Source organism: Lissotriton vulgaris, chromosome 6, assembly GCF_964263255.1.
Source record: "Lissotriton vulgaris chromosome 6, aLisVul1.2, whole genome shotgun sequence".
Classification (NCBI taxonomy): domain Eukaryota; kingdom Metazoa; phylum Chordata; class Amphibia; order Caudata; family Salamandridae; genus Lissotriton; species Lissotriton vulgaris.
In genome coordinates, this window is record NC_141694.1 from 1,051,944,915 (window position 1) to 1,051,969,586 (window position 24,672).

At 44.5% G+C, this 24,672-nt stretch overlaps 1 protein-coding gene across 1 annotated transcript in view; it reads left to right on the forward strand.

Annotated features, from left to right (window-relative positions):
* RHOU (ras homolog family member U) overlaps window positions 1–15,196 on the forward strand; it is a 141,873-nt gene extending 126,677 nt beyond the window's left edge. The window contains exon 3 of the mRNA XM_086927116.1: window positions 8,578–15,196. Coding sequence (XP_086783242.1) covers window positions 8,578–9,033 — 456 coding nt within the window. The 3' untranslated portion in view covers window positions 9,034–15,196. The remainder of the gene's footprint in view (window positions 1–8,577) is intronic.
* The last annotated feature ends 9,476 nt before the right edge of the window (window positions 15,197–24,672 follow it).

The following is a 24,672-nucleotide window of genomic DNA, read 5'->3' on the forward strand; positions in this document are numbered from 1 at the left end:
CATATTAGATGTACAACAGCTTAAGGTACATATATTCATGTCAGGAATCAACAATGAAAACGCAATTACATATAATTATGACTGGTAAACCCATGGCTCCAGGGTATGCATAACACAAATTTGACTGTTACTTCTTTGTATCTCATATAACAGACACATTGCATTATTCGATATAGAAACATTAGAACATGCAGACATCACAACTATGATACTAATACCAGAATGAGGACTATGGTATGTTAACCCAGAAAGTAATGTAGTTCCTGATCTGAGTTCATCCCGTATTCAACCGCCCGCATCATTAGTATCCATGTAGCTTCCCTGCGACGTAGAGACAATTCTCTGTTGCCCCCTCTGGGGTCATTTCTGACTTGGTCTATAGCACAGAAACTAATAGTTTTGTTCTTTCCTTGACTGGGACATTCATTAATATGTGTGGCAGTATTATATCTTGCGTCCTGGTGTCGAATCGCTCTTACGTGTTCGAATATCCTCTCTTTGAGCGCCCTTTTTGTACTACCAATATAAAAACTACCACATTTGCAGGTAATCATATATACTACAAAGCAACTATTACAGTTAATCATTTGTTTAATTCTGAATTCTCTCCCTATGTAGTTGCAGAATGTTTTGGTTTTATTCATTGCCATGGGGCATAGTTTACACGTCCCACATTCATGAAAGCCAACCCAACTTTTGGTCAACCAGTCCGGAGATGTTTTAGCGATTATTGGATAAGTAGGGCTTACCCATGATTTAATGTTCTTTCCCCTCCTATATGTGATATGGGGTTGTTGGGCAATGTGCTTGTTCAGGGATTTGTCATTCTTCAGTACCCACCAGTGTTTCTTCATACTGTTTCTAAGTGTGATTGCTGCGTCATCATAATTAGTGATGAGTCTAATTTTAGAGTTGGCACTGTCTGCTTTTTGTTTGTGTGTCAGTGTAGCATCCCTAGGTGTTTTGTCAATCCTATGTATAGCCTTCCTAATAGTCTCTGCATCATACCCTCTCGCCATGAATCGGTTTCTCATATTGTTCTTGCATTCTGAAAAATCTGTCTGTACTACAGTTTCTCCGTGCTCGTGTCAGTTCTCCAAAGGGAATGGATTGGATCTGATGTTTAGGGTGTGCACTACCAGCATGCAAGATAGCGTTACATGAAGTCGGTTTTCTATATAGTTTACTCTGTATCTTGTTATCCTCAATGAATATTGTGAGGTCTAAAAATTCTATCTGAGTCCTGCTCATGGAGTAAGTGAAGTGTATCCCCATTGCATTGGAGTTTAAATATTCACAGAAATGTCTTAGATTATCCATATCTCCAGACCAGATGAGTAAACAATCGTCAATGTAACGACCCCAATATATGATGGATTCACTCCACTGAGTACCCCCTGGGCCCCAAATCCACTCCTCCTCAAACCTGCCCATGAACAGGTTTGCATAGGAAGGAGAAAATCTGGAACCCATGGCCAGGCCTTGTTTCTGTCTGTACCAACTATTCTCAAATAGGAAGACATTGTTTTGTAATATAAGCTCCATCATCTTAATTAGCATCTCCGTATGAGCCCACTGGGATGCGGGTCTCTTGTTAAGAAATTTCCTTGTGGCATTCAGCCCCAGGTCTGTCCTAATGTTCGTGTAGAGGGAGGTGACATCTAGGGTTGCCAAGATCATACCCTCCTCCCATGGTAAATCCAATATAATGCTTAAAATATGCTTTGTATCTTTAATGTATGCTGGTAGGTTACGCACTAGTGGTTGTAGGAAGTTGTCCACATATTGTGATAATCTCTCTGTGGGGCCCCCTATGCTAGAGATGATTGGCCTCCCTGGTGGTATTTGCGCATTCTTTTTTTTTTTTTGAAAACCTTTATTGAACATTTGCAATCAAATACAGACAAGGGCCTACAACCCCCAGGGCTGGCCGCTAATCATAGGATCTCAAGTCAAAAGCGTATCGGTTGCAAAGATAAATCGATTTAAACACAGGATAGGAGGTTTTCATTTTTAAATAATAAGTAGAAGAGTCGGGTATCGCACAGTGTCTCGGATCACAGAGGAGGGCGAGCAGAGAAACAACGTGTTCTAAAGAAACTCCCTATCCACTGAGTCAACGAAGTTGGGACATGAGTCATCAGGATAAACTAGCACATTTTGTTCGCTGACTCCATCAGTACTGACCGCCCCAGAGCACCAAAACCCCGAATAATCAAGGTGCAGGTATAGAGACCAGGATGCAAGAAAGCCGAACCCACTACACTAACCCGAAAAAGAAAGGAAAAAAGGACAAGAAAAGAGAAGGAAGAGAAGAGGCCATAGAACAAAAACAAAAACGAACACCCATCCCCACACACCCCCACCCTGCACCCCTGCTGATGACTACGCCACCCCCCTCGCAGCGTGCCTGTCGCCCAATAATAGAACCCGAAATATAGAAGGGAGAGAGAAAGAAAAGACAAAAGACCCTACTTGTGAGGGAAATCGGAGGAGGGCATGTTACTACGGACTCCCGGTCTCCTTCCCCCGTCATGACTAACCCCGCCCCGGACTCCGTTAGATCAAAAAAGACACAGTCCCGTTAAACCTATGCGACAGTGAGAGACCCAAATAACAATCTCAACCCTGGCCCCGTCTATCAAATGCACTAAAGTCATTGGTTAAAGAAAGCCATGTCCACGAAGCTGAAAAAAGTGCGGCAATTCTCAATATGGATGATTGGTGACAATGGCGCCCCTCCCCGTCTCCGAAGCCAAGTTGTAGTCCATCCGCCATCTTGAGAGACCGACAGGGGAGGGGAGTCAACAAGGTCCAAAACAGCAAAGGATAAAAAGTAGACAATTCCAGAATGGGGATATCTTGCAAGTGTTCCAGGGGATACACAATCGGGGGTTTCAGCGGCTCCATAGGGCGATCGGGCACGGTACAGTCAGGTAGATCTGGTATAGTAGGAGCAAACACCGCTTCCAGCGCCGGGTCAAGACAAGTCTCCGAGAAAGATATTAAAATGCAGGCTGATTGCCGGGGCGTGGGTATCAAGTCAGGGTCCGCTCTCAGAACTGTGAGGCCATCAGTCGCAGACAACAAACTGCAAGTCCGGACTGCAATGGTTCCCCTGAGTGCCATGAGTGCCTCCAGCACCGTTCGCAATGACCGGCCAGGTCTAGCCTGCTCCGCTAGCTGCATTTCTTCCTCCAGATGGTAGTCCCCACGGAGTGGCGCCTTCTCCGGGGCAAAATTAGACGGAGCAGGAGTAAGCCATGGGGGACTGAAGTTTAGCAATCAATCATACGCAGCGAGGCACCGACCCGGGGGGATCGACGAGCGATTGCCGAACCCCCGGTCAGGGACCCCCGCGACACATCACCGTGCGTCACTCGTCTCCTCACCTACTATTGAAACACCAGGCAGTTGGCAGTAGCATACCAATCAAAAGTCCGAATGTTCCGGAGAGCGGACCCTACCACAGTCGGCAGTCCGTTGTTGTTCAACTCGGACCCGGCAGAGCTTGCACTCGAGACCCCGGCGTCCCCGCTGGGTTAGGCCTCACACAACCATCGACGTATCTCCGCTCCACGACTGCAGAGAAACTCCGGGACTGCACCACCGGAAAGCAGGTCAGATCACACACACGGATCCGGTGCGGGAACTCAGGATAGTCAGCAGGATAACAGACCGAAAGACTGAGGTCGGTGGAGCCGGGAGACTATGCGGCCATCTTGGTTGGTGACGTAGCTCCTCCCCCTATTTGCGCATTCTTGTGTATCTTTGGTAGTGTATATATGCATGGGAACCTTGGTTTGTCAACCTTCAAGTATGTGAATTCTTCCCTATTGATCCTACCTTCGTGCCACCACATTCTGAGATATTTGTTGACAGTGGTAATAAGTGGTCCTATCTGGTTTTCCCTGAGTTTTTCATAGCATGTTATATCACTAAGTTGTGTCTGTATTTCCAAATTGTAGGCCTCAGTATTCATCACCACGATGTTACCACCCTTGTCCGCCTCCTTGATGGTAACATCGGGTAATTTGCTTAGATCCACTAGTGCTCGGCGTTCCTGTGTACTCAAATTATCAGTATTTTTGATCTTGTGTTTTTTCTGGTGTTTCAAATGGTTATATAAATCCTCAGTGACTAATTTTTGAAATATATCTACACTATTTCCACTGGGAAGGGTAGGGGTCCACCTTGACTTATTATGCAAACCACTTGAGATTGTAGTATCTGGTTCGATATCATGGTCCAGAAGTAATTCATCTATGGACATATGATCCCTATCGATTGATTATCGGCGAGGCATGTTACTGATTTGATGCTGGGATCTTAAACGCTATGAGTGAAGGTATTACTCAAATGACTGAGGAGTATATTTATTTACCTTCTTGAGGCATCCTTCTTCCTCTAGTGGGGATATTTATTTCCCACCCTCCCTATCTTCAACCTTTAAATGAATTGCTTTTAAATTAATGTTGCAGTGACTTTCTATCACTCTTTCTGAAAAACACTTATTATTTTAATTGGATATTGATGAACAAAAAATTGAGCACTAACACCCACTTGCATGATTTCCTGGATAATTTAGTAGATATGTAGTATGTACAATACCCGATGTATGGCGGGACTACAATATCTGTTTATACTGTTTTTTTCCCCAGCCCTGATGAAGTCGTGGGTCCCTACCCTTACGACGAAACACGTGTTGGCTGGACTTGAAGAGAGTCTTATGGATTAAAAGAACGATATATCCACTCAACATGATATTGCATTTGTGAATGTTATTTTTGACATTGTGATTGAATGATCTAAGTTGGTGTGATAGGAATTTCATAATTAGTACATGCATATCAATTTAAGGGAGAAAGCAGATAGACAGGGGTCCTGGATAGCAGGATCCCAGTCAGACTAGGCCAAAAACAGTACTACATCAGCAAAAAGTGGGGGTAACCATGAGAAGCAGATCCTACTTTCTTACAAATTACACTGCAGATGAGACAAGTATTAGGGTTTCCTCCACTAACTGAAAAGCACTCAAGTTACAGGACACATAAAATACTCAGGACAGCAGGAAACACATCAGTGACCACTCCAGAGCATCTCTTGCGCACATAAGCCACGTAGGTCTACGCGATCGGTATGTAGCAGCAAACCTCTCACTAGATCACAGAGGCAAAAAAAGTTTGCATTTCTCATGGAATGCAGTGCCCGATGTATGGCGGGACTACAATATCTGTTTATATTGGTTTTTTTCCCAGCCCTGATGAAGTCGCGGGTCCCTACCCTTACGACGAAACACGTGTTGGCTGGACTTGGAGAGAGTCTTATGGATTAAAAGAACGATATATCCACTCAACATGATGTTGCATTTGTGAATGTTATTTTGGAAATTGTGATTGAATGATCTAAGTTGGTGTGATAGGAATTTCATAATTAGTATTAGATCTACGGATCATCGGTGGGTTTGGATGATAACCCATACCTAGGCACCCAACGACTCTGACTTACCTTAAGGGAGATTCCTATAACTGCTGATATTTGTTGTAGCGCCATTACCATCCAGGAATATCATCCCCCTCTATATTTTCTTCATATGCATGTACTTAAGGTACACTTCAGATTGGATTCTGGGCTACCCTTATTAGTCCCTAGTATATGGTACACCATGTGCCAGGGCATAGGTACCCCAGAGGCCTCCCATGGGCTGAAGCATGTATTATGCCACCACTGAGAGGCCATCCAAATTGACACGACAAGCCTGCTACATCAGACTGTGTAAGCTGGTGCTTGCACCACTTACTTAAGATGTAGGTTCACAATACTTAAATACCTATCTGTCACCAATATGGCAGGCCTTAACAATACTGAAGGCAGGGTGCTGGGTTTTACGTGAGAGAGTGCCCCTGCATGAGCAGAGCCCCTCTGCAGCTTCGGAGACCATTCTCTGGGGTTGTCTGTGATGCATCCAGACATATATGTTTAAGTGCATTATAACCTCGTGGTAAATGCTAACTTTGACACCAAACACGACATGTTTCTAAGCAGCTGTTTTAAACACCTAGGAATCATACCTCCACACCAGTCACTGGTGTGGGAGGTATGGTTCCACCATTCCAAAGGGACATACATGGGTCACCAGTCTACCTGGTTCCAGCTTTCTCGACCTGGCAGTACAAAATGGACGCTGCCAGCCACAGACATGATTCTGCTCTCTTGCTGCTGAGCCAAGCTCAAGCAGAGGAAGGCATGACAATATGCATCCTGTCACAGGGAGGTGTGACCACTTCCCAGACAGGGTTTAGTGTTTTGGGGCTGGTTGGGTGCACTCTGAAAGTGCCAGAAAGTCTGCACTGGGGGCACATTTGGTGTCCCTGTGCATAGTCCAGCCCAAACCAGTTTTGGGAGCCATTTGCTCCTGCTCTGGCGCGGAAATGGACAAAGGACATGGGTGTAGTCACCCCTCTGTCCTGCCCCTCCCCTACGAGGGTCCACAGAATCTTTCCAATCCCTTTCTCATGGGTATAAAGTGGGTTACCTGACTACAGGACTTTAGATTTTACCTGGACATGATTCTGCTAAGAAGAAACCAAGTACTTCGACTGCCTGCACGGCGATAGATGACTGAAGAATCTCCCTTGGAGTAAAGGAGTTAATCCCCTGCAAAAGCAGTCACCCAAACGCATCTGACCGGGTTGCTTCTCTCGAGCTCCTGAGGACTCAGAAGATTTCAGCAACACAGGAGGTGGATTTCCGAAGGTCTTTGAGGTCAATCGGCCCTCTCAGCAAATCTGAGACCAGTATCCCTCGTGGGGACCGTCAACCCTAACCCCTGTGCACCACGCACATTTGCAGTTGCATATGGTTAGTGACAATTCCTGAGCTTGTGCATTGGACTACGTCAAGTCCTGACCCCGAGCAGTATTTGCACCGAAGATTTGCCTCCTCTCCTCGAGTGTCCTGTGGGCTGGTACTTTGCAAACTTGCTTGAGGTCTCCTCGCGATCCCTGGTCCTTTGGCCTGTGGGTCCTGGCGAGGGTGACCTTGTTTGTTCTTGGGCTTACCTGGTTGCTGTAGACGTGCCCTGACTCTCCATTGCATGGAGAGTCCCCTGGACCTTGCTAGTCCACACCGTAACCTGCTTCCTCTGACCGCCTGGGTTGCATTTGCTAAGGCTTGTTGGTGCTCCAACCCGACATCGACCTCTCAGATCGCGACATCCTTTGTGGGACAGCTCACGACCGGACTCTGGTCGTCCTCGACGTCTCCTGGTCTCTCTGGCTGCAGAGTCAAACAAGCCTTCTTCACTCCTGAAGCACTCAACATCAGTGGGCATTCAATTGCCGAATCCCTGGTCACCTGAAGTGACCCACAGTCTGTCCCCTCTGCTTTCAGGTTCTTCCCACCTCTAACCCAGTCTAGGATTCCACCGGACATTCTTCGCCCTCATGGCAGCAGGACTTCTTTGCAGCTCTCCATTGAAAGCGGCAAAGTTCCCGACACCACTTGACCCCTATACACCCAGCTCCTGTGGGATAGGTAACACGGGTACTTCGCTACTCACTGGTGGGTTGACCTTAGAACCTCCTAAGTTCCAAAGGGTTTGCTCGAAGTCCTCTTAGACGTGTCCTTAACTTGTAATTTTCCAACCGTGACTTTCCCATAGAGTTGTACGGAGTACGCATCTGTGTTTCCTCACTGCACCCGTCCTCTGTGGGCTTCCTTTGTCACTTCTCTGGCTGGTTCCTTGGGGTCCCAGCGATTCTACATGCTCTAGACACTGGGTCCAGTTAAGTCGTTGTTGTTATACCATTTTATTTAGTATATGGTTCGGTCACCCCCTCGAGCCCGCTGTGTATTTTGCTATTTACGAATGTTCTATTGTTTCAGTATTGTGTGCTTTGTGCCCTAGTCTCGTATAGAGACTAGTAGAGAGTGTAATATTGATAAATACATATTTTTATATAACCAATGTGTGGTTCTCCTTTCATTTAGGAGGTGATATTCTGGTAAAACAAGCTGCTTTACATTCATTCAAGATTAAGCCTGAAGACTGCTCTCCATAGCTACCACTAGAATAGCTATCAATAAGGTTATCTTGGACCTCATACATCATAAGGGTCGTGTGGACTGGTACAGGGTGCCCACTTTAATTAGTGGACAGTATATACCAGGCCACCTTCTCACAGTAATTCACTGATAAGATGGGTTGTCCTAGTTTTAAGGGAGGCAATAATGTCCATTCTTCTCTGTATTTATTTGCCTTGAATGTTTAAGACCAGCAGTTGCTACTTCTGCATATAGCAAATTCTGTACCATGACCCTATCAAATGACCTTCCGCAGGTGCACCTGTTTATTCAGGCTTTGGTCTGTATTTATCTCTTTGGAAATATCACGACAAGACATGTGGGATGATCATGACAGTCCTTCATTTCTCATTTAAATGTAAGATCCTTCTGGAGTGAGGACTTCAGGAACAAATAGCGCAGGCATGGAGATAATGATTGATATACCTGGATGTGGCTTTTCACATAGGTTTGTTTTTCTTATTAATAATACTCTGTTTTTACCTCTTCTAGGATGAATTTGACAAATTGAGGCCTCTCTGCTACACCAGTACAGACATTTTTCTGTTATGCTTCAGTGTGGTTAGCCCCTCGTCCTTTCAGAATGTTGGTGAGAAGTGGGTCCCTGAGATCCGGCGCCACTGCCCGAAGACGCCCATCATTCTTGTCGGGACACAGTCTGACCTACGGGAGGATGTCAACGTGCTCATTGACCTGGACACCTGCAAAGAGAAGCCAGTGGCTGAGGAGGTTGCCCAGCTCTGTGCAGAGGAAACCAAGGCTGTGTCCTACATGGAGTGTTCGGCATTAACTCAAAAGAACCTTAAGGAGGTCTTTGATGCTGCCATTACGGTTGGAATTCAGTACTCGGATAGCCAGCAGCAGCCCAAAAAGGCCAAGAGTAGGACTCCTGACAAAATGAAGAACCTTTCAAAATCCTGGTGGAAAAAGTATTGTTGTTTGGCGTAGTACTGCTACCACTAGATAGAATCCATTAGGAGCTATATTAGCTTGTTTTTTCCAATATCCTTTGCAAATATGTATATAGATGATGCGAAAAGTATTGTATGTATGTAAACGCTTTAAAGAATTACTTAGATTTTTAAGTGCCAATTCACAGGCATAAACGTGCTTATTTTGTTTTTCTGTTGCTATCTTGTCCCATCTTCAAGGGTACATTGATAAAAGGAGGGCTAATCAAATTTGCATTCCTTTACACAGAGCGCTTTCTTTAAACCTAATCATAGATGCCGGCTAGAGAGTGCTCATCCGCTGTATGCTGTGCATACACTAACGCCGAAGGACCGGCCTAGGCTTTACCTTTGGGCTTCTAATGGATGAGCAGTGTGGACCAATGAATGTGTCTCTTAGAAATGAAAACACACCCTACATGCTTTAAGTGGTGCAGCTATGTTTTGTTGTTCTTTTTTTAGGTATTTTGAGGGAAGTCTTTATCTTGTCGCAACTGAAAAGCTGGTGAGCCGATCTGAAATGCGACTGCACTCCATTTTTGTTACTTACGCTTTAACAAAGTAGTTTTTAGGATTTGTAAGCCACATTGAAGAATATTTTGAATGGTTGGTGTGTGGTTATAAATGTGCTAAATATGCATTTTAAAAGTAACCAATTTCGAGGCACTATGCAACAAGCACTCTACATAGCCAGATATTCAGGATGCTTTGGTGACTGAAGGTCCCCTGCTTTTGCAAAGACTCCGGTCGCACCCACTGATCAAAAAGGAGCACCACACTCCTCTTCTGTCCTTGCTTTACTTTCAAGGGTTGAAATGTTTATTCGGTTTGCATGCTAATCCAGTTTAACCACTGCCACAGTTCAAAACGTTTCAATCACAATGATGTGTTTATTAATAATATAAGAGTAAATACATGAACATACAGATAATACAATCCAACTTTACAATGTAATTAGTAATAGTGTGTATATGTATAAAGTGGTCTGGACCTTTCTGTTTTGGGGAGTTGCAGAATGTGTCTGGTAGAACTTGTTTCTGTAGTGCTCAACCGATCTTGCAATGCCCACCTAGTGAAGACTTGTAAATGCAGCCTAATGTGGTTCATAAGGTCTGGCGTTAGCCAATAACTTTACTTTAAAATTGTATATGTGTATAATTATATATGTGTGTGTATGTATATATATATATACATACATGCATACATACATACATACATACACGCACCGTTTACATAGTAGCTTTCAGTCAGCACTTTTCTGTCTTTGGTGTACTGTTGTGTCATTCACATACTGCTTCCTTCCATCAGCATGGGGCACAGGCTTAGTCCTCTTCATCCACTGTGGGTGACTGAGTGATTGCACTCAGCTTGTGCACAGTGTGCACAACCGCACAGTGAGTAGTTGATTTAATGCCCGGCACCACTTGTGCAGTGCAAGCTTTTACATTCAAAATATTTTAGGTTTTAAATAATACTTGTTTTACTTAGGAAGGCCCTGTAACATCCCCATCACTGCTACCATTCTGCTTGACGGTCAATTGTCTTCATGCAAAAACGGTTCATAAACCAAATAGTCATTGGCAAAATGTCGGCAGCCAAGACTGAAATTATTAACTTAGCCAACGCTTATTTTCTTTGAGATGTGCCTCGTCACATACTGGGGGAAATGATCTGGGTATTATGCCATCTAAAACTCCCTCTCCCAACATATGCACTGAATTATTCCTTTAATGAATATACTAGTTGCCATTTCCCAGTTTTGTGAAATTGGTTTGACAAACAAGGTCTTAATTATTTGGGATTCTAGAGATACCAGTTAGAACCGGACAATTTGGAGTGAACCAACCCCTTACACCTCTTTCTCATTTGGAATTTTAGGTCTCGCCTAAGCCAGTGCGTGCACTGCTCTGGCGAGACATTTTGTGAGTGGGGTTTTCAAAGTGCCACCATACGCTGCCCTCAAGCTTGGGTGCTCGTGCGCCCCGCACGCGCGCACAGCCACCATCAGCCCGCGATCGCGATGACTTTTGCGGCCGCGCAGCCAATGCTTGTTTGCTTTTTTTTTTTTTGCCACGGGCTGCGAACTCTGGCTGGTGTCATCTGGGCCATGAGAAGTCGCTTCCAGATCAGTGCAGATTGCGCCCCGGCCCCAGACAGCGAGATTCACTTAAAACGTTTCATTGCTACTTTTATACGGACCGCAGACCAAGTCTGTCTGTGTAACTTTTATTTGCGACTGACGAGTGGAAGGCAGTGCACACTCCTGAGCTCTGACTTGTCTGGTCATTAGTGCCTCTGTTTCCCCCCACTCAGGTTTCGTTGATAGTTTTATGTGGGCAGTGCGGAGCTGCTGAACTGTCTATGTTTGAACTGGACTTCCTAAATGTGTTTGTAAGGTGGTGTACTGTGAACGATCTGCCCCCGGGAACCACTTTCTCATTCATCGCATCGTACTCCTCTAAGGAAGCCAAAGACAATACTCTGTCCATTGAAATGTGAACTAGGAGTGCCTTATATCTCTCCAGGATACGGATCAGCAGTAGTGATGGGTGTCAAAGAACAGTGCCAGGCTACAAACTAAATGCTCAGAATGCTTCTATTATAGACCCCTGCCAATGATAGAAATTAGTATATTTGGTATTGGGTTTAAAGGGTAGTATTCGTTGACATTTTATTAGCTTTCCCAGCAGCTCATAATAAATATTCACATTAGAGAAAAACTATTTTAAATCATATCACTGCTGTTGGTAAGCAAAGAGACATCACTGGAGTCAACGATTAATTGATGCAATTCTATTCCATCCCTTCACTTGTGGGGAAAAAAATATCCACAGCTAACTTTTTTTTTAGTTTTCATTCACAATCCCAGTCAACTGCCCTAGCAGATGCCAGTCCACGTTCTTTCCATTTCCTGCTGCAAGCTGCTGTAGGGTCCGTCAAAGAGGATTCAGAAGCGAAAGTCTCTTGCCCTATCAATGTCGGGATCCCATCACCGCTCCTCTGCCGTCTCCCTTTATGGTTGGGACATGTAATACCAGTGCCCTAATAAATCCCTCCGTATTTTCATTTGTAATTATTAGGATAAGACTGTAGTGGCAAATAATATATATGTAACCTGCCACCCACAATAAGGCACACTAAAAAGGGGTGTTTGCTGGCGCAGCCACTGTGCTGGAGATCTGGAGTCCTGTAAGGTGGTGCTGGGGACAGGTCTGTGCTGTAGCACAGGAAAAGGCAGCCTTAAGTTTGCCTGCCCCCAAACACCTGTCATCCAGCAGCACAGCCACAATCATGTGACCAAACTAGGCATACACCAGCGTTTATTTGGCAGTCTAACACTTCAGTGACTCGATGACCCCTCTCTTTCTAGGGACACACTTGTTGATGTGCAGCTTGATGTTAGTGCAGTGGTAGCATTTGACGTTATTATTAGTTCTTGATCAGGAGTGCTTGGGTATTAAGAGAGCTCACTTGATGCTTAGGAGTCAAGAGAGGGCACCAGTGCCTCAGGTAGTAAACAACACAGGCATGGCTTAATTTATTTCACAAATGAAGGGACCAGCATTTTTCCCCCAGCATCTGACTTTGACCAAGAACAAAAAAGAAACAAGCATTGGCATAGCCAATAGGTCTCGCCTTTGGGACCTTATAAGTGTTTAGCCATGCACTGGTTGATGTTGTTGCACCAAGGATATTGTGCTGCATAATTAAATACTTATAAGGTCCCAAAAGCGAGACCTATTGGCTATGCCAATGCTTGTTTTTTTTTTTTTTTTTTACACTTGCGCTAGCTAACTGTTAGAACCTAGTCAATGTTTGTGGTAGGAGGCAAGTATGTAAAAGAATGATATGAAAGAGGGCTTCAATGAAAAAGGGTTCACAGGCACATGATCCAAAATAAAACCAGCATTGGCAAAGCCAATAGTTCTGGCATTGGCCATCAACCTTTTTGTTTGTCAAAACTTGTTTTGGCATGGCTTTTGCAAAACATTATGGCTGCAAAGCTTCACGCCTTCACCATTGTAACCAAAAACATGCTGTTGAATATAAAAGTTTTTTTTTCTGGGCTGAAAAGCTCACATTGCCATTGTAGTCCCTGGCACTGATGGGAGTTCTATTGTGGGTGAATGTGCTCCTTATGAATGCTAATGCGATCACTGGCAGTTAAGTAATGGCTGAAGTGGGTTGGGACACTTCCTCATGTTGTATACTGCAGTGGGAGGAATTAAAGTGTTAACGACACACAGACCAGTGGACAAAGAGGGCTGGCTAAAAGTCCCTACACCCAACTATATTACGTGTATATACGTTAGTCGAATCAAAAGGTCTTGGATAGCTCTAGACCTAAAAGAAGGGGGTAATGTCAGTGGTATATTGAGGACCTACCAGTGTCTCACCAAGGCCATGAAAAAAGAGAACATTCCAATGTAGCATCTTATTAACTAGCAGTTGCAGATGAAATCCTCATCAATCAAATGATTCTATTCAAAATGTTTTTTCTCTCAAACGTGAAGTCAGTACCACCAAATATAGGGAAGTCATTGCTGCTTGATTCATTCATGTCCCACCAAGGTGCTTTAAGTTTTCAGAAAGATCACTTGCCAGCTAGTAATCTCAAAGTTAAGACTGGCTAGGAGTTCATAACACCCATATTGTTCTGCTATTAACTGATTGAATGCGTGTTTGTCCACATCTGAAGGGTCTTTTTAGGAGTCAAAATCTTTTATTTGCCTGGCAGGGACAACAGGCTTCTACACATTAAATGGCCCGTCAGTGTGGAAGAAACATGTCCCCTAGATAAATGTGCATATGAATTACATCTGCTCAGTAGGAGTAAGTCGTGTTTTATTCTGCAGTGATGGAGCACATCTCTGCACATTGTTCTTCTTTGGCTTGCTCTACTGTGTTAATTGTATGCTGTACCCCATTCCTTTAGTTTGCTCTTGCTTCATTTAAATTGGTGCAAAGTTTACTACACCAATAAATTATTTTTATTTTTCGTACTGCACTTCTGCCATTTTTAAGCACTGTTGTTTGAGGTATTGGTACTCATCTTACCTATTTTAGGATAAAATGGTAATTCGGCCTGGTTTGGATTTCAGTTTCTGATCTTTAAAACAGTGTAGTTTGGCAGTAGTCATCATCTAACTCTGTGAGTCATCGCGTTACTTCAAACCCTCTTAGTACATATTTAACTACATATAGCTAATTCTAGTTTTTATTCTTTATTACTCTGAAGCATTACACTTGATGGAAATGACAAAAGTACTTTTGTGACTATGCATTCCTGCTCAGGGTGTGCAACATCTTCTCTGCATCTGCCACCTTAGCATGGTTTTGCTCAACGCTGTGAGCTGGTTCTCGTTAGGGCCAGCCATTTTTGTGTCACATAATGAGAACTCTTTAAAAATAAAAAAGGGTAAATACTAACCCATGGTTCCTTTAAATTATTCCGAGTGACTTCAACCGGTCACCTTACTTGGAGGGTTAGAGTTTCGAGTCACCTTGAAAATTAATGACGTTAAAATGCAGAACATCTTGGTTTAGTGGCCTTGAGAGGAGAGTTTATGCTGAACACAATCACAGGCCCCCTTGATCAAACTGGGCAGAGGGATCTTTGAAGAGCTGCCGGCCTGTTCCTGCATGCAATGGAGGGATGTGATGTGTTTCCAAGTATGCCTGCAAATATTCTGGGTTTCTGTTAAAGAACAAATACAAATGTTGGTGGATGAAAGAAAGGAAACTGCGTTCTCCTACAAGTAATTTTGAGAAAGGTTGCTTTTCTTGACAAACCAGTAATTTGATACAAAGGTAAAGTACGTTTAATAGGGAAGCCTTTTCTTCCCTAATAGGCTGGGGCTGCTTGAAATCACAGTTAACTCGTGTTCTGAATTGTGGCGTGACCGGGAGCCTTTTCTATTCCCAGTAATGTGCGTATATGAACCAGATGTGAATGTTTAAGTTGCTAGTATAAACGAGTTACTCTGCCGTGCCAGTTCTGTTCAAACTTCACATCAAAGGAGACCAGGAGGCACTTGGTTACTTTGGTTTCTAATGTGCCTTAAAAGAAGGTGCATTGTCAAGCACAGTCTGTACAAATAAAGTTATGAAATGGAACTTGTAAATAAGATATTTAATAAATTCAGTACTGTATATTTCTAGCTACTGTCCTCGAATGTTTTTACGTCACTGTGAACCAACTTAACAGGGGACTGTTTCTTCTTTTCCTACAGTGTGCTCTGACCAAAATAACATTAAATGCACAGAACAGGCACAGTACAGGCAATAGCAGGGCATTCTTCCCCATAACACAGGGCATAGTACAGCCAGTAGCAATGCAAACACTCCGCAAAGGCACAGTGCCGCCAGCAGCAGTGCACACTCCCGAATGACTCGCATAACCAGCAGAGTACAGCCAGCCGAACTGCTCTCCTCCTCACAAATGGATAGAACGGGCATAGTGCACCCATTAGCAGGTGCAATGTGTAGACACACTCCCAACCCCAGTATAGAACGAATCTAACAAAGCTTCAAGGTTATCCTAAGACGACAAACATCTTGGCAAGTGGACTGAGCACAAACAGTGGTCCTTAACACAGAACATGCACAGCCCAGACCTTAGCAGGGATTCTAAAGCTGTTTTGTTCAGAAACATGGCACCCATTGATGACACAGCATCCTGTGATAGTACTGTCTGTCGGCATGATTAGAGCTTTATGGTGCATTATTTATTTTGAATATAACTTTGTGGCTTACCTACACCTTTCATTTGGCTTTTGACATGGTGTTTCTAAATCCTCGAGGAATCGTAGAAGTGTATGTCTTTTTCAAACTTTTCTTTCTAATCCAAAGGGATTTGGCCACCATGAGAGGAAATCTTTTGAGTTCTGTCGGTGTGGGCTCTACCTGGACACACATAATAGTGAGGAGCATATTGCATGACATATTGCTTGAGATGCGTTGCCTTTGCGAAATATCTGAGGTGGAAAGCAAGAAAAGGCACTGGATCTGAGGATCAGAAAAAATATGGACGCTGTCAGAAAGGCGTATTGGGAAAGAATGGTATATGAACTTGGCTCGCCTGATACCATGACAACTACCATCAGCACCCCTCATGGCACAGATAGAAGAGGAGGACATTGGAAGGCTGTTGCACCTGTTTACTGGCGGACCCAGGGTGCCAGATGGAGTGATTTGACTTGATGATTGTGTTGCGTCTTCAGACTTGTCTGCAACACCTCTGCTTTCTAGTATGGGTGGAGCGTGAAAACAAACATGTATAGCTGGTGTGGAAAGAAGGCTGGTACTGCAGCATTCAAACGCACACAAGTTGGTAGGAGGATTGATTTCAATAAATCCAACTAGCAATCAATTCAATTCAAAAATCCTTTATTCGACTGTCAGAAAAGCAGTCATAAAAGCACAGAAATACATTGTTATACAATTCATTCAAGATTTTTATAACCAATTTTTTTTTAAAGTAGGCAGTTCACCAAAAAGTTAAAAATGCAGTGAGTTAAAAATGCAGTAGGCCAACGGAGAATAAAAATGCCTGTTCAAGACATAATATCATATTTAGTGCAAGCCATCTTGGGATCATCCTTCCATGCTTAATCTGAACTTCCGGGCTGTTTTTAAAAACTTACAGATAAAAAAGGTACTGTCATTAGGCAGCATCTGAAGATATAAAAGTGCAGGCTTAATCTGTACAAAATTCAACTTTTTAAGCAAGGGTTTTAAAAACATTTGTCTTGGACTAGAATAATAAGGACACAGAAATAAAAAGTGAGCCAGGTCTTGTGGAGACATGTTGTCGCAGCCACAAGCTGGCAACACTTGACCTCTGTGTGCTCCACTTGGCACGGCTAAAATCAAATGGTAAAGACCAAATCGGAATCTGCTCAACAGAAAACGGTCGTATCTGGAGATGTTCCATGATAAGTATGGTTCACAGAACACACATGTCTTTATTAGTGTATGATTCCTAACACTGGACTTCTTCATCTCGGTGTCTTCCCTGACAAGTTGTCGCTTTAACATGAAAGTGTTTCTTACAAAATCAACATCCTTCTTTGTAGCATGCTGTGGTGTTAGATATAAGTCCAATCTACCCAGGTCTTTGCAACAGTTTCTAATATAGTTCATCCAGGGTATTTTAAGATGTCCTTCCCAGGTGAGGGCTTCAGCGAGGATGCTATGCGTCAGGGGTATAAGTGCATTGCGCCAACAGTTTAGCCAACAGAGTAAAGGGTTTGCAGCAATTCTATCTCCTAGGTATGGTATACCCAGTTCCTCATGTACAGAGAAATTAGCGGTGCTTTTGGGTAAGCTCAAAACCTGTTTTAAAAAGTTATTTTCTAGTGTACCCAAGGCTTCTACTGGTGAGAAACCCCACAACTCGCTCCCATAACATGCCACCGCTACGCTTTTTGCCTGATATAATTTCAGTATAGCGGACACTGGGGTGTTACCTAATTTGCGTGCAAAGTCCAATATTCCGAAGTTGGTTCTTAGTAACTCGCCTTTCTTTTTATTTATAGCAGGACCCCAAGAAAGTTTGTGATCGAATAGTACTCCTAAGTATGAAAATGTTTTTGTCAACGGTATGCTTTCTCCGTTGACTGAAAAGGGGTATCGTTTTTTGGGGGGTTTTCCAACCGTCATTATGAAAGATTTGGAGTTATTAATATTCAGATCACGTGAGGTCATGAATTGGAAGAAAGAATCCAACAACTTCTGAAGTCCTAATGCGGTTCTGGATATCAAAACGGCGTCGTCCGCATAAAGTAGGACCGGCACCCCTGTTTTCCCAATACGAGGGTAATCTGTGTCCGTTTTTACCAAATGATCCTCGAGTCCATTGATGTACAAATTAAAAAGAAAAGGTGCTAAAATACAGCCCTGTCTGACGCCCCGGTTAATATTAAACTCTCTCGTAACTTTTAGGTCTTTTGTGTACCGTACATTGGCACGTGTGTCATTATGTAGATTGGCCAGGAAATTGATTAGGTTATTTTCCACACCCATATTATGCAAGATTTCCCATAGTTTGCTCCTCTCGACGCAGTCGAAGGCAGAGGAAAGGTCCATAAAGGCCATATACAATGTTCCACCTCTGGCTTGGGTATATTTACCACTTATTAGGTATAGATTCAGACACTGTGTAGTTGTTGCATGACCCGGTCTGAATCCATACTGTGCCGGGGTCATTATGTTATTTTGTTTGGCCCAAGCATTCATCCGATTTAAAAGAACCCCTCCCACTACCTTCGCAACAGAGTTTATCAGGGAGATTGGTCTATAGCAAACTGCTTTTGTTCTATCGCCCTTTTTGTAAACCGGGACAATAGTGGATGCACCCCAAGATTTAGGCGCTCCCACTTCAGCCCCGGCGTTAATAACTGTTGTAAGAATTGGAGCCCATAAGGCGATGTTGGATTTAAATAGGTCTGGTGGAAGACCATCAGGGCCCGGTGCTTTGTTGCTAGAGAGACCAAGAATCCCTAGCTCAATTTCTTTAGAGGAGAAGTGTAGAGGGCTGCTTTCAGGGAAATGAGGTAATTTTTTTGACTTTGGTGCTTCACTCTTAAAGATAGATCCAAAATGGGTGATCCAGTCATTCTCTGGTATGACTGTGCCGAGACTGTCAGCGGTCGGGTCATCAAAAAGAGGTTTATTAATTATTTTCCAGAACTTTGCGCTATTGCCCAGAATAGAGGGGTCGAGCAAAGATTCCCATGTTTGAATTTTTATTGATTTTTTGCAAGAGGCAATTGCATTTTTATAGTCTGCTCGGAGGGCCTTTACCAGTGCTAAATCTCTCGGTTTATTTTTGAGAGCAACCTTTAATTTGCGGTTGGCAGAAGAACAGGCATGATCAAACCATCGTGGGTATTGAGCAGTTGATCCCTTGGCAGTTATAGTCAGAAATTTTTCTATCCTTCTAGACACCACTGCAAAGGCGGATAGGACGCATTCAGGTGAAGTAGAGTCGGTGGCACAGAGCTTAAGTTCAGATTCGCAGTCTTTGGCGACAATCTCATACAACTTATCACTATTTACCAGGTTCCATTTCAAGCGACGGTTGTTATTTACCGGCTTAAGTATCCCTGGATCCTTGATATTATTTTGGAGTACGGAAGGATCGCATTGTAGTTCGAGGTGTAAGGGGTTGTGATCACTATAGGTGCTCATGAGGATATCAAACTTAAGGACCTTTTGGGCCACACCTGCAGAAAGAAGGATATGGTCTATGATGGACCCTGACTCAGATCCTTTGTAAGAGGGATTTTCATAGGTGAAAGAGTCCTCTTTCAGAGATAGTGCCAAGATCATGTTCATGGAATCCATTAAGGTGTTCAGTTTTGATCCACGGTGGCAGTGTGTGAAATGGAGACCTGTTTTAAGCTCACAGCCCAACGATCCCAAGGTTGTCAGGAGAGGGTTACCGCAAATATGCGTATTGAAGTCGCCGAGGAGTATTTTGTCCTGTGGTAGTTTTGTCAGATTTTCAGCTAGACAATTTGCAAGGTTGTCGATGTTACAGTCACTTGGGTTTGCAACAGAGTTATAGAAATTAATCAGCGTTATGTCTTTTTTCCCCCTTCTGAGTGTAACAATCTGAATATTCCTGCTATCCACTTGCACATAATTAATCAGCATTTTAAGGGACAGACTGATAAATATTGCCAGGCCCCCCTTTGCCCTGCCACTAGGTGAGGGGGATGCGTGGACAAAGAAACTTTGGAATCCCTCGATGAAGGTGTTACCATTGGTCATCCAGGTTTCTTGAAAACACAAGATGGTGTACTTCCTAACGAAAGCCACCCATAGTGGGTCATCGATTTTAGAGGCCAGTCCAGCAATATTCCAGGACAAAATTTTGATAGGGTTAGAAATAGTCTCCTCAGATTTAGGTCCTGGGTTTATGTTAGAGAGGGAGCACGGTTCTTGGATTGTCCCTGTCATGTGCTTAGACCTTGGGTTCTCAGGTAATGGATTCGGTTGTAAAGCCATGATCTTAGATGGACTACATACTTCATTCACTGACGGAGCAAGAGCTTGATGTGCTCGGGGACTGACTGTGCAGCTCGATGTCGTTGTGGGGGTGGAATTTACTGCACAAACTAGATGGGAGGTGGCTGTTTTCACAGCGTTTGTATCATTTTCGGAAGAATTCCTTGCTTTAACAAAAAGAGTTTCAAGGAATGGATCAGATGACAGTCAGTCAACCTCGTCTAAATGATCGTAGTGGTAAAGAGCATCATATCTATTGGCAGTAGGAAACCCGTACTCCTCAAATTGTACAGTCGCAGGGTTATAGGCGTGGTAAAAACCGTGCCTTTGCCGTGCAGCTGTCTCAATTGGTTGCTGGTTGTATACTTTGGTTCCCCATGGGTGAGTATATGAGTGGAGATCTAAACCCATTTGACTATCAAGTCTGGGTAGAACAGGGGCCAGCCAGGGTTGGAAATTAGATTGTGTCATATGCCGTCCTTCTTGGGTGTAGTTATATTTGGGTTTATTCCTACGTGAATCTGAGCGGGCTGGATAGAAATAGCTTAATCCCATAGTCCTAATCAAGCTGTTTGTCCCCGAACTCCTCCAATCTGCGATAAATTTTGCCGGTCCTAGATGTTTAAAGGTGACCACGATGCAGTCACCATCTGTGGATTTAAAGCGAGTGCCCACCCACTCTACCCTTTTGACTTGAAGTATAGTACCTATTATATTTTGAGGGAGAGGCCTATGTGTAGAAAGCCATTGCATGACTTTATTCTTCAATTCCTCCCGCGTTTCCTCCCTGTTATCGTCGACTTTGGGCACCCCAATCATGACTATCGTGTAGGGGTTAGCCTGTGGAGGAAGGTTAATATGTAATAGTGAGCTTGTGGTGGTAGGTTTGGCAGGATGAGCTCCTATTTCTTTTAATTGAGTATTAGTTTTAGTTTTAGGAGACGCCGTGCAATTCTTGTTCTTTGGTGCGTCTGTGTTGGTATTAGGTGGATGTCCCTCTGCAGCCCACTCACTGGCCTCGTCATCTTCATCCATTTGATTATTTGGTTCATTGGTTGTAGAAGTCGTTGTGTTCGCAGTGGGTTTGGGGACTGTTTGAGACTTTATAGTTTGGTCTGATGTGGGTAAGCCCTTTGATTGGGGTTTATTTTGTTTTCCTGTGTTCTTTACTGGGTTGCCAGTTTTTTTGGAATTTTTTACATTAAGTGTAGTTGATGAAGGAACAAAAAGAGAGGGCTTGTTAGTTGTGTTGAGCAATCTAAGAATACTGGAGGATATATCATTTTGGGTCCTCTCAAATTTACTCAAAGCCTTTTCTATGGTATCTATCTGATGACTAATAGGTTGAAGAAGTGTTTTAATTAAAGTTTCAATCTCTCTCATGAAGGGGAAGCTTAAGGTACTCTTCTTATCAATATGACCTGTTTCCTCATTAACTACAGGAGTTCCTGAATTAGATTTAGCTTTACCGTCTGAGTCGTATAGATCTGGGGAGGTTGGAAGGGGTCCCCCACGTTTTGGTCCAGTGGGTTCTACTGGGCCTTTCTTCTGCCACATGTCTTTAAGTGATCGTTTGGGTTTACCAGAAGGTAGGTGGATTTTCCGCGTAGGGGGTTTGATTCTGGGCTTCTTCCGTTTAATCTTTGGCGATTTATGTAGCGTTGGTGGTTGAGATTCTGTTAAGACAATGACCGGTAGGGCATTTTCCTCGGTCCCAGCTTCCGATAACAAGGGAATATCTATTGTCTGCTGGTCATTTTTTGCACTATTAGATATGACCATGATGCTATTATCCTGATTATTAGCTGATGATTCCAAGAATGAAGAGTTAGTGGGTTTTTCTTTAATGTGTGATCCAGGTAATTCCGAGAACGATTGTGTGAGTAAAGACTCCTGGGATGAGATAGTGTCATCCATATTTGGATCGTCATAGGTAGTATGAGAGGACAGGTCAGGGAAGCATAGATTAGGTGTCAGGGAGAGTCTCCTCTCAGTGTCCTGAATAGCATCCGCCACAACATTGATGGTTTTTTGAAGCATTTTATCTATGGCGGTTATAGTGGGCAAAGGTGTACTCACTGTTTTTAGCCTACTGGTAGATCTAGTCGCCATTGGTGTTTTAGTTGTTTTGGTCATCGTTGAACAGTGGTTGCATCCCCTTAGCTCTTCAGAGGTACTGGAGTGGGAATATTCTTAGGGTGGTAGCCCGTCCCGGCCGCCTCAGGCCCCTGAGGGCCACAGAGGGCCCGCCCTTTGCCCGGGCTTCGCTCGGCGTCCCGCTCGCGTCCCGCTACGCGTTGCCGTCCTCTATTTGTGGAGGTTGTTGCGGCCGGGGGCGTGGCTTGCTGGGGGCGCGGCCGTGCACACCTGTGCAGCGCGGGGACTCCTGGTCAATGGAGTCCCTGCCTCACGCGCCCCCAGTTACCTTCCGCTGTTCTTCTTATCCTCCCGGTAATGGTAGTTGCTTGATGACGACCTGTCCTGCAGCCTCAACCCCACGCCTTGGCTCCGCGCAGCGGCTCCCGCGAAGCGGGAGCTGCAAGCTGTTAGCGCTGGCCTCGGCGGTCAATCCCTCCTGGGACACAGGGAGGCCGCAGGGAGAGTGGCAATTCTCAAGTCAGGGCGTCGGCGATTTCGGCGTTTCTCGGCGTGTTGACAAGTGGTAGTTCTGGAAAGACAATCCCACAGATTATTGGCAGGGTGCGCTCTTTAACGGAGATTGGCCGGCCGGGGGCGTGGCTTGCTGGGGGCGCGGCCGTGCACACCTGTGCAGCGCGGGGACTCCTGGTCAATGGAGTCCCTGCCTCACGCGCCCCCAGTTACCTTCCGCTGTTCTTCTTATCCTCCCGGTAATGGTAGTTGCTTGATGACGACCTGTCCTGCAGCCTCAACCCCACGCCTTGGCTCCGCGCAGCGGCTCCCGCGAAGCGGGAGCTGCAAGCTGTTAGCGCTGGCCTCGGCGGTCAATCCCTCCTGGGACACAGGGAGGCCGCAGGGAGAGTGGCAATTCTCAAGTCAGGGCGTCGGCGATTTCGGCGTTTCTCGGCGTGTTGACAAGTGGTAGTTCTGGAAAGACAATCCCCTAGCAATCACTCTGGGTAGCATTCCAACCCATCGTTCTTTTGTCATCCATACCACTTCAGTTTGGACCCAGCGATATGTGAATCAGTCAGGAACCTGCTCCGATAGGAAATGGCCAGCCCATGTCCTCCCTGAATGGCAACTCATGTCACACAAGACTGCCCACCATGATTGAGCTCTCGAGTTGAATGTAGCTCGGTTCCAGTGGCACAGGGAGCAAGGGACCCATGTCTGGGCATACCCTTGCCTCTTGGGATGTAACATCAAACACGCAAATGGTGATAGGAGGAATGTCTGCAATAAGTCTAACCACTACCATTCACTCTGGATAGTATTCCAAAGCATCATTCTTCTGCCCACTATGCAGCCTCAGATAGGACCGAGCCATATGCAAATCAGTCTTGACCCTGCTTCAAGAGGAATAGTCCAGCTCGAACTGCCATACCCTCCCTGAAACTGAACACATGCAACCTAAGACTAGTTTTGCCCCGATAAAGGCTCTTCAGTCGGGTGTCGCTTGATACTCCAGCATTAACACACCACTGATTGACAACATAAGCACTAGGCCTATCGGTGGCACTAGAAAAGGGTGGGAGGGTTAGGATGGCTATAGATTTACAAGAGGACAAGGATAGTTAAACAAGTGCAGTATCACAATTGAGCTTGTGCCAGAAGACATAATTCACCACATGCTGGACCTGAGAAGTTGCCAGTAGGAGTGAAAGTTTGAGGGCCCAGCAAGAGGCATGACCGGTTGGTCAGCTGTATTGCAATTACAGTAAAGATTGGTTATTCATTGTCAAGATACCCTTGGGTGAACGTGCGCTTTACCCATGTATTGCAAAGATACCGAGCAAAAGGGTCAATGTACCTTATGTGTGTGGCTGCACTTCTCTTTCCAGAAGAGTAGCGTCTTAGAAGATGTAGCTACCCCTGCCACTATAGTAAAAGAGGGATCACATGTAGGGTTATCGAATGAACGCAACCTCCATAGTTGCCTACCTGACAAAGATCACCAAGCGTTGTATGCTATACATACATTTTACCAATTTGCCCTCAGCAATGATAAAGGAAAATACTAGAACAGGGTCTGATTTCTCCGCTGCCCCCAGGCCAAGCTCTACTCATTGGCAAAACATCCATTATTCTAAACAGTAGTACGGGGATTGAAGTCTCTGCCCTAGATACATGATCTATGACTCTCATACAATTGTGACTACTTTAGCTAGTGTGCAGGAGACTGTTTAACTTCTGACAGAGCTGAGGTACCCATGACTGGTTTGGGGGGGGGGGGCGGGGATGCGATGTTGATTTTTCATATATCTGTTCAGCTAAAGTTAAAGGAAATTGGCCAAATTTCTTGTCCGTACCTGTTTCAGACACACAAAGACATGAGAATAGGTGTCCCCTAGCAGGAATAAGCACTGTTGGTAGCAGGAGCTAGCCTTCATGTAAGCTACATTAATTTGGCGCATTATTGCTTTTTCCCACTTTAGTTCCACGTTGAAGACTGCTTCTAAGTGTTTCTTAGACAAGCATT